The sequence below is a fragment of the Channa argus genome, chromosome 14, assembly GCF_033026475.1.
Source record: "Channa argus isolate prfri chromosome 14, Channa argus male v1.0, whole genome shotgun sequence".
NCBI classification, from domain to species: Eukaryota; Metazoa; Chordata; class Actinopteri; order Anabantiformes; family Channidae; genus Channa; species Channa argus.
In genome coordinates this window covers 25826186-25836969 of record NC_090210.1, presented here as the reverse complement: position 1 = coordinate 25836969, position 10784 = coordinate 25826186, and the positions used below count along the sequence as shown (strand labels likewise).

At 42.3% G+C, this 10784-nt stretch overlaps 1 protein-coding gene across 2 annotated transcripts; it reads left to right on the top strand.

The window, feature by feature from the left end:
* Positions 1-136: 136 nt before the first annotated feature.
* Positions 137-10079, top strand: si:ch1073-184j22.1 (erythroferrone). Of its 2 annotated transcripts, XM_067529034.1 has the most exons (9): positions 137-1062; positions 2700-2816; positions 3503-3617; positions 5677-5804; positions 5946-6057; positions 6983-7064; positions 8558-8636; positions 9010-9143; positions 9232-10079. In XM_067529034.1, the coding sequence occupies exons 1-8, from the start codon at positions 889-891 to the stop codon at positions 9106-9108; spliced, it is 906 nt and encodes a 301-aa protein (XP_067385135.1). In that variant the 5' UTR covers positions 137-888; the 3' UTR covers positions 9109-9143; positions 9232-10079. The 2 variants fall into 2 exon arrangements, with proteins under 2 accessions (XP_067385135.1, XP_067385134.1); XM_067529033.1 differs by having other exon boundaries at positions 9010-10079.
* The last annotated feature ends 705 nt before the right edge of the window (positions 10080-10784 follow it).

The following is a 10784-nucleotide window of genomic DNA, read 5'->3' as shown; positions in this document are numbered from 1 at the left end:
TAATTTAAATTACTTTAATGTAGACCTGTCCAAATATTTATGGCCTAAACTGCACGCAGAGCAGCAGCATTAGGACCCTGCAGAGCTGAAGACAGAGTGGAAACTATATGCATGGAAAGGAGGAGGGGATGGAAAGAAGGAGAAAAACGTAGAGTGGAGAGAGACAAACGATGGGAGAAAGAGATAAAACTCATACAGAGACACATGGACGCTGCAGAGACATTAGAGAAGAGACTGCAGACAGATGGAGTGACAGCTTCAGATTCAGACACAGATAGAGAGACGAAAAGAAAGAGAAAAACAGTAATGGGGAGGAGGAACTAAGGAGGAAGAGGAGGAGGAGTCAGGGAACGGAGAGGGAAATAAAGAGCAGACGGAGCAGAGAGGAGACCTCCACACTAAGGAGGATCAGAGAAGCAAACAGTCTGCAGCAGGAATGAGTCTGTGCTGAAAGACAGGAGAGGACGAGCTGGAAAAAGAGGAGGAGGAACTGCACCACCCACAGAGACAAACCTTCCTCACACAGACTCACTTTGTCTTTATGCTGAGCACAAAGCTGAAGCCAACTCTGGCATCAGAAAATTAAATGAACAGGGAAAGAAGGAGGAAGATGCTGTGAGCTGCATACTACAGACAGGACAAGGACAGCAGGCGTCCAGTGAAAGCTTCAGTTAGATAAATCAGACTGTTAAAGTCCATCACGGGAACATCAACGAGAGACTTAAAGACCATACAGAGTGAGACAAAGCACAAATTCCAGGATGTACGTACGACTGACGTTAGAAGATCAGGTTTACAGATGAGCATCATGGGAACATCTTAGGTCGAAAAACACACACGGACCTGGGAATCTTCATTCTGGTTAAACCTCCTCTACGCACACCCAGCATGCAGGGCAGGTCTGGCCCAGTCAGGAGCTCTCCAGGTGGGGCAGGAGGGCTGCTTCTCCCTCTGCTCCTGGGGATGATGATGATGATGGTGGTGGAGGCAGCGAGCATGGAGGAGACAGAGAGCGAAGAGAGTCAGGAGATCCTGGACGAGGACATGAGCACCGAGATCCTGGTAAGAATCCATTAACAAGTCCTCTCAAACCTGAGCTTTTCCACGTCCTGTGAGATCAGACAGCATAGATCAGGAGAGGACGGCAAACAATGATTCCTGTCACTCAGACTAGAACTGATCAGTCCATCCACAGAAATAGGAACTTAAATAATTAACCAGTTAACTCAAGGTTTTTCCAGGTAAATCTGACAAGAATTATCTCATTCCCGTTTCCCCTATTGTCTTTTTTTAATCCTAGTAAAGTGAATTTTGGGTTCAAGACTAAACCCGACATTTGAGAGATTACACAGAGAATTTATCACTGCTTTTCAACACTTTATGGATAAAATAATCAGCAGAGGATTCAGAAATAACAAAAGCATTTATAAAATCCTGCTGCAGACTCTGTGTCTCAGTCCCTGAACATTGACACCGTCTCAGTTCTGTCTGCTCTGCAAACTCATGTCAGGTCACGTTTTGGGAGGCAGACGAGCGACAGGACAGAAAATCTTGATGTTAATGAACATGGGAAAATCAGCAGCAAAGGTTTCTGCAGATTTCATATGCATATAACTAAAGACCCCTTTGCACATTAGTACTGGTTCAAAACTACAGGATATGAAGAAAAAACTAAGATGAGTATTCATGCAGAATGTGTGTACCAGCTTTCATCATGTGCCCAGGAGCTGTTCAGGGAAGCCAGTGCAGAGTATTCTCAGTGATGCTCCTTATGTTAATACAGAACAATGTTTTTTAGCAAAGGCTATGTGTTTCTAATCTAAGTTTTCTTGCAGCTACTTTGAAATTGTTGGGTTCAACAGGCCTCAACAGGAGCAGTTTATTGTCCAGGTCTCATTAAACTCCCCACACATCAACCACTAGAAAGACTATGAACAAATTCTGTCTTCAGTTTTATGGTTCCAAGTTGGTTTGGTTTTGTCATTGTGATAGAGAATGAGAAACTACAACAGAACTACAACATGGAATCAGAGAAGCACAAGCGGTACAAGTTTGACTCCTCAACATTTCTCTAAAACATTTCAAACAGAATTAAAGCCAAAATTACAGAGGTTACACAGCTTTAAAACTTGATTATGTTGAGGTTAAAGACTCATCAAAAATCAGATTTAGGACCCAGGAAACACGGGCTCCATATGATCTAACATAGCTTTAAGTTACCACCAAACACTGATGTTGAAATATTAAATATCTACAGAAGATAATTGCCATGTAACAGGCTACAATTCACATGATTCACACGACTGATGCAGATTTGAGCCAGTGAATAGCTGAATGGCATCATCGTCATTAGAGAAAACAAGCCAAGTCTCATGATTCCAGCAGTGAAACATTTTGCAAAACTAATACAACAGCAAAGTCAGTTTCAGAGCAAAATGAAAACTTCTTACTTTTATCTCAACTTCCTATAGTGTCTGTGCAGGCTCCTCTGTCTATGTGCCCAACACACAACTGTGGGAGTTGATGTGAATAGATCTGTCCTTAAGTTGTTTAATGATATTTTAAAAACATAAAGAGGATTCACGTGGTTTCTTTCAGGTTATTAAAATCTAAGTTTACAACAGAAGACATATGGACATCTGAATGAGCAAATTAAAATGTAACATTCACCTACTGCATTGTGTGTTTCCCTTCTCCAGGAGCCAACGTCCACCGATCCGTCCAGAATGTCCCCTCTCAGCTCCTGGCTGATTTTCAGAAGAAACTCCAACAAGGGGGACAACCGGAAAACTAAAGGGTCCAGAAGAACCTCCAAGGTCAGACACATCTCCACCTGATAAAATAAGACTAACAAACAAACTCTACAGTTATCAAGAACACAGGTGAAAAACCTCAATTCCACATCCAGCTACAGAAACCTTCATTGGCAACTACACATAATCACTTTAGATTAATTCAATTCAATTCAATTCAATTCAATTTGATCAATTTTTGGTTTGAAAAGTCACTGAATCAGGCAGAAAATGCCAGAGATGGAAACACTGAACTTTGAGGATGAAGCTAAACTTTCCCTACAACTCCCTTTAAACTTTCCCTCCCTCCCTTTATTTGACATGATGCATTTAATTTACTGGGAGGAAAGTGATGAGACTGTTCCACAAGAAAACCTAAAGCATCATGTTGGTACAAATGAAATGATTTACACTGAGCAGCAGAACCTCTCAGGAGTCAGTGAGACGTAAAGCATTAATGTGTTGAAGGACTAAAACTGGTGAGTCTGTGCTGCCTGCTGGGTGTTAAACACGACAGTAAAAGTGATTAAAAAAAAACTACAGTGTTTGTTTATGATCACCATGTGCTCTGAGCATTAGACCTTCAGGGTCAGTGGAGTCTGGGCACGATTCGTTAACAAGAAAGAAAAACAAAGAAATAAACGTATTTTATTTGAGCACACGTACGGCTGTACATTTCTATAAATCTATAAATGTTTGGGTCTTCACAGCATGGTCTTCCAGGGCCTCCAGGCCCACCAGGACCCCAGGGGCCACCAGGGCCCCCTGCACCCCTACTGCCCCAACAACAGGTTCTCATTCAGGAGCTGCAGCAAAAACTAAGAGGTGAGAAACCACTCATCACACTCGTGTGCTTTACTGAGTCTGTGTGCTAAGTCACGGTTGACGGCTGAGAGATTCTGTTTCAGATGATGTCAAAGCTGAACCAGTTACGGGGTTTGCTGCTTGGTTCCTGTCCAACAAATAAACTGATGAAAGTGGACACTTTATTACAAACCAACTTCTTGTTTGTTTTCACTGACGATGGAACCATTACGTCCCAACAGGCTGACAGCACAGCAGCTTTCAGTACGTGCTGCTTAAGCTCTTCAGTCTCCATGTGTGTTTTCTGCATGCAGGTTATATAAAGTCTGACGTGTGTGTGTGTGTGTGTGTGTGTGTGTGTGTGGAGGCAGGCTGTCTGAGACCTTAATAGGGGTAATTTTGTGGAGTGTGGATGTGACTTGGCTCAGCTGCAGGATTCCTGACATTCCTGCTGACTGATGGTGTGTCTTTGTTACTTTCTGCACGTTCGTGCGTGTGTGTGTGTGTTCCTTCATGCACGCTGCTTGTTTTCCTCCATCAGGCTTCTTCAACATGTGTAGCTGGACCTGCTTCAGTGTGTTTACTGAAGTGGAATGAGTGTGAATCATGCTGCACTATTTTGCACTAGCAGCAGACCATAAGACATACGTTTCCAGACCGCGAGCAGCAGCCTCAAACAGAATTAATACAAAGGTCTAGATAAATGGAACATGTTGGTTCTGTAGTAAGGTACCACACACAGCTACAGCTTCATGATTACTGTTGTGTATTGGTATGTGTGAACACAGCATAACCTCATCAGTCTGTGTATTCTGCATTATTTCATGCTGGTCTGCAGACGTGTCATAGCAGCAGCCACATTGTGCGAATGATCCGACGCTGACAGATTGAGTTTGTACGGTAGAGTTATCACTGTAGTTATAATGGAGTTAAAGTTGTTTCTTAAGGACACTAAATTAATCTGCCTACGACTTTACATCGTGTCCATTGTTGGTACATTTATTTGGTCTGCATCAGAGCAGACAGACACTGAGTCATTTGTGCTTAGTGTTTGCAACAAGTTACCGAGGATTCGTAGCTAGTTAGCCCTGACTTTGAGGTGTTTGTAGCTGACGAACACAGATGTTTGTACTTCTAGTGCTGGGAACATTTCCTACTCCTCACGCACCACCCTAACCTTAATCACCAACATATGTCAGTGCTCAGAGCTCTACATTGGAGAAACCAAACAGCCTTTACACAACAGGATGGCCCAGCACAGGAGAAGCAACACCTCAGGACCAGAATCATAAGTGTACCTACACATGGACTACAAAGGACAAAGCATTTGAGGATCACATGTCCACATTTTGGACAGAGAAGACACATAGTATGAGAGAGGAGTATGTGAAGCCATTAATGTTCACATGGAGAATCCTTCTCTCCACAGAGGAAGAAGCTGCTTTTACAAATTGTGAAACGTTTTTTAACCAAGAAGAAAGAAGTTCAGTTAACATGACTCAGTCAACAGATATTATGGTGATGCATTTTGCAACGTCCTTACAATGTTTTTCTCCTGCAAATGTGCCTAGTTCAAACCTTTGTGATTTGTTTTGTGGCTTTCATTTTTATAACTTCCTACCTTTTATAACTAATTAAAGTTAACAGACGGAGAAATAAAACGAGACTGAAGACATTAAGGAGACGGTTACGGATAGTGTCTTTTTGTCTTTAGCTCCAGTTGAAATTGGTAACGAGGTTGGTTTTATGATTTATATAATTTTGTAAGGACATTTGAAGTTTTGTGATTAAGTTGCTAATTTGTCTTTATGTTAACTTAACGTAAATCTGCTGTACGTGTTTACTTTGCATAGCTCTTACGTTGATTTGATGAAACGAATAAGGAAAATAAACTATTGTCAGACCACCATAAAGGCTTCAAATTTCTGACTGGACGCTACACATTTAGTGTCCTCACACTGTCAGAATGTCCTTATAGTTTTAATAATGTCTTCGCACTGTAGAAATGTCCTCACAGTGTAGAAATATCCACATAGTGTAGAAATGTCCTCACTGTCCCTGTTTGACCTCCTCCTCTCAGACACGGCGGATGGAGTTTGTTTGTTATGTGATCATCCTCCTCGTGTGTCCACGTCCTTCCTCAGCCGCCTCCTGCAGCCTATCGCCATCCCACGCCGCAGCCTGCTGGAGCTGCAGCCATTCAGCAAGGTGAGTGTTGAAATGTAACGCAGCCAAACTTAGCAGCCATCAGTCAAACATGCTGCTGCTGCCTCCATTTGTTTGGTCACTGATAGAACAGTGTTTATACAGTTATTAACCGCTCCTGTGTTTGACCTTTGAACCCTATAGCCTTCAGACTCTGAGCGGAGCCTTCAGAGGGGTCAGACCTTTAATACCAGTACCGGTCGATACACAGCACCCATCTCCGGGTTCTACCAGCTCACAGCCAGCCTCCTGATAGGTGAGAGCTGCTCACAGTCAACAAACCAACCAGCGCACCTGCCACACTGACCCCTGTACACAGAATAGTGTCACATCAGGTTAAAAAAGCTTCATGCCAGCACACTTTTTCTGGGAATCCTGCTGCTGTTTACTCCATGGTGTGTGTGTGTGTGTGTGTGTGTGTGTGTGTGTGTGAATGTCGTCCTGTACAGGGGTAACACCACTACAATCCATCCGTTTCCATTAGTAGAAACAGGTGACACACGCCTGCCGGACATATGCTCATGGTGGACATTACCCACACCTCATCATCGTTGAGTACATACAAACATGTTACAATAAAGATCTGTCCTCTGCATTAATCCCACCCCGTTGGGTGGAGCAGTGTTCAAACACACACCTGCTCTGTGGGCTGGGATTTCCACCTGATGCTCTACTAATGTTTACCGTCTACTGATTAAGATTGTAATTTTTGATATAACCAGCACAAGGAAAAACTTCCGTTTAATCCCATTAACATTTTTTTGACATTAGTCTTCATAATTGATTAGTTGACAAGATTCAATTCTCAGATACCAAACTGGATGACTGAGAATCTTCACCAACTTAAAAAGGTTTAAATTTACTCAGTTTGTCTTTATATGAGAACACAATCAAAGTTCATTTAGCTAAATCTTGAAAAAACCTCCACAACGACTGGCAACATATCAATGCCTGCATGTTGCAACTTTGTCAGTAGCTAATGACCACAATGTCTGCATGTCAACAAAGCTGTAACGCTCTACACGCTGAACGGTTTCATTTTCTGTGTAAAAATGAGAATTTAACTTCTAATCCACAGCTTTTTAATCATGTGATCTGAGCACTGGTGTGTAACATCCACGTGCTCCTGTCTATTAAATCTTTGTGCATGACATTAATTCAATATTATGTGTGTGTCTCAGAGTCTGGTGAAAGAGTTCAGATTCGGCTTAGAGACAACGTGAGAGCAGCGATCTGCATCGAGTCGCTCTGTCAGAGCAACCTGTGAGTACTCAACCTGTACCAGGCTTCTCCTGTTTCTCCCCGACGTGCTGTATGATTTAGTCATAGTCAAGATTATACTGTAATTACTGTGTACATTATTGCAATATAAACAAGAAATGCTCTTACCTCTTCTTTCAAGTGAAATCTACCTCCTAACACTAAAACTAAAATGTGGCATTGGGTTCACACATTGAGGGAGACTTTGTTATGAGCTTTATATCATATCTACACTAAAGGACAGTGCAGAGATTACTGTGTATTTCTGAATTCAAACATATAAGCAAGCAAACATATCATTAACACTGTCACACACACACACACACACACACACACACACACACACACACACACACACACACACACACACACACACACACACACACACACACACACACACACACACACACACGGTATCCGCTGCCATGCAAGGTGCTCACCAAACCCACTGGGAGTAACTTGGGGTTTAGTGTCTTGCCAAAGGACGCTTCAACATGTAGCCAGGAGGGACCAGGAATCGAAGCACTAACCCTGCCTTACCAACTGATCCACAGCTGCCCCCTAAATGCAGGAATAACAATGACAAGTTATTGCTAATCACTTATAAATTGTCCCCAAAAAAGAGCTTTGAGATGAAACACAGATGACCTACACTTTGTAGTGTCTCTGAACACACCTAGTATAGAATGTAAATGTAAAGCCCGCAAACAAAGGGAAATGATCCTGTTACAGTCCAGATACATAAAGGGATGAAATGTCACACAGCTTTCAGCTCCAGGCACTTCAAAACAAAAACATGTCGAGGTCAGCAAAACCGGTAAAGTCACATCCATATTTCATAGAATAGGTGAATAGTATAATGATTTTGACAGGTGTATTGACTGACTGGTCTTAGACAGACAGAGAATGTCAGATAACCCCCCCACATTAATTGAATTAAACCTTACAGTGATCAGATTAATCACATAACACTACGGCGACTGATAACAGTGCAGAGAACTCTCATGCTGGCCACGTTCAAGCAGTTCCAGGTGTGCAGCACTAACCTGCCCACGTGTCATTTAAGGTGTGGAGTGTTGGAGGGATTAAAGGGACTGGATTAGACTGAAGATCTCACTGACAGCTGATGTGGGTCTGGAAATGGGGAGCGCTTGCACGCTGAATAAAAACTCCCCAGACAGAGCATTTATTAAATAAAAAAAAAGATTGGGTCAAAGTGTCCACGAACCAGGAGACACTGGGCTTCCTAAAGTCTTAATGCTGCAGCTTACAGTAGGATTTTAGACAATAATATTTATTCACACTCTTTGTTGGTTTATGTCTTTCAACATGACAATACCCAGGGTTTCCCATAAATGGGACTTACTGTGACAGTGAGACCCCCCCTTGCCCCCAAACTAAACCCCTAATTAACACTCATTTCACATTTGCTTACGCACCTGTCTGCACACATACAGCTGTGCAATAATGTGTGTTGTTGTCTCCCTGTGTGGCAGCTCAGTAGAGTCAGTGATGGGTGTGGCGGCTGCAGGAGGAACATTCAGCATCTTACTGACAGGAACTTTGTATCTACAGGTAAAACATCTACATTCATATGGCAGAAGAGAGCCACTCGCTTTTTAAACACTCCCTGATCCTTTCACTGACAGAGTGTCTGCACATCTGGTATCATCACTACTATTAGCTGTTGCTAAACGAGGGTTGGACATTTCTTATGATGTGTGTTAACATTACTGTGGTTTTGCAATGCTGTTTGTCTTTAGCACTGACACTATTCAATAAATATCAGCTCACGAGTTAAGAATAGAAGGCCCTGACTCCTCTGAGGCAAATCTGGGATTTGAACTAGAGAAAAGACAGAGTCAGTAAAGTTTTAAAAAATGCTTTTAACAGAGAATTTCTTAAAAAAACCACGATTTCAGGGCCTTCTGTTTATGTGTATCTGCAGGCTGGAGAGTACGTGTCGGTCTTTGTTGACAACGCCACCGGCTCGGCCATCAGCATCCTGCAGGACTCTCTGTTCTCTGGGATCTTGCTCGGGGTCTAAGGACACGCTGAGTTTGTGGGTTTCAACAAATACAAGTGTGTCTGACTTCCTGTTGTCTGCAGTGTTTTCTCTAAGACTGATTCACATCACAGGTCATCAAGTTTTCTCTGACTCCTCACACAGCTCCCACAGAGCAGCAGCTGCTCTCCATCACATCTACAGAAGGTGATTCTCTGGCAGAATATGACCTCTGTCTGTGACTATGATGTGGACAAACTTGAAGTGCAACCTGAAATGAGCTTGGAGGAATCAGGATGATCCACCTGAAAACTATCAGCATTATGCTTTAAGAGAAATCTGTGGGAGCTCTGCTGCAGGAACACAAACATTTCTAGTTTAAGCTCAGCTGCATTTCCCTCTCCTCTCTGCTTCTGATGGCATCTTAACTGTCGATTTCACATTTAGTCGACAGTTGTGACTCGTCCTTCAAAGTGACTTAGTCGAGGCCTTTATTTCCTGACACGGACAATGTTGAGGTGTCTACAGGCTGCGGTCTGTGGACTGAGACTGAAAGAAGTGACTGAAAGCGAACGAGGATGTTTGGCTCAACACTCCTCTGTATCTTTGTCAAAGGCAGAGCCTTTGTGGAGAGCGGGGGGGTGAAGAAAAACGACCATAAAAACAACTGTTTAGGTCTTATTGTGAAAGGGTTCTAGTCACTTCAGCGCACAGGATGTTTTCATTTATTTTATTTAATCTTTATATTTAAGCAGCTTCTCAATAAACATTTGGCAGTATTTGTCTTTCCTTTGGTCCTTGGGTCAATCTACAAACCACCTGCTCGTCACGGCAGCGTTTGTGTAGAGACTGAATGTGTGATGTCTGTCTGCATTTTCCTTTATTTATTCTCTGGATGTGAATAATTCTTACAATAAATCTTTTTTTACTCACTATCAGTGTTTGTTAGTGATTGTTCTACATCCATTGGATAATAAATTACAAGTTGAGGTTTAAGCAGCTGCTGCTTTATTTTTTAATAAAATATTATTAAACACTGGAAGATAGTCATTGTTCTTTGCTGTGTCCTGACATGTGATTCAGATGTAATCAGCATCATGTCCAGTACAGAGATAAGTGGTGGATGTGTTTAGCTTGGCATAAAGAATGGAATGGTAGGAAAACTGCAAGCTTAGCTCTATCCAAACATGGCTAGTGCAGCTCTCAAGGATTAGTATGGATACCAATCCAGGCATATTTTTAATGGACCAATACTGTCTAAAATAAAGCTGAGTCTGCTCCTTTTTTTTTTTTTTTTTTTTTTTTTTTAAAGATGTTTAGTCTGAACCTGCTGCAGCTGCTCTACAGAGCAGAGGGAACATGAGACTCAGTAAAACTGGCTTCAGACTTCACTAAACTGTCAGTGTGGAAAACTTTCAGCAGCAGCTTCTCATGTTTAAATAGCACTAACGCTCCATTTACTTCAAATGACAAATGGGGTGTCAGCTTCACTAATGCACTAAAGCATCAACAAAGTAAAGCGTGTCTGTAGCCAGTGTACCCAGAGATTGTTCTTGAGGGAAGATGCTCAACTCTTTGACTCAGTTTCACACCCCTAGTTAACTGTTAGGGGATGGGGCTGCCATTTTGGGAGGTATGCTCTCAGCATGCTGCAGTGGTTATAATGGGCTACCTGCACATCTTTTGTATTGTTTTTCTAAAATCTTGTTGGAATCATT

What these genes read in the sequence shown, in the direction of transcription:
- si:ch1073-184j22.1 (XM_067529034.1), top strand. Translation starts at nt 889, where the DNA reads ATGCAGGGCAGGTCTGGCCCAGTCAGGAGCTCTCCAGGTGGGGCAGGA. An exon ending in CACAGCCAGCCTCCTGATAG is followed by an intron (nt 6,058 to 6,982) that starts GTGAGAGCTGCT and finishes TGTGTGTCTCAG; the next exon opens with AGTCTGGTGAAAGAGTTCAG. An exon ending in TCGCTCTGTCAGAGCAACCT is followed by an intron (nt 7,065 to 8,557) that starts GTGAGTACTCAA and finishes CCTGTGTGGCAG; the next exon opens with CTCAGTAGAGTCAGTGATGG.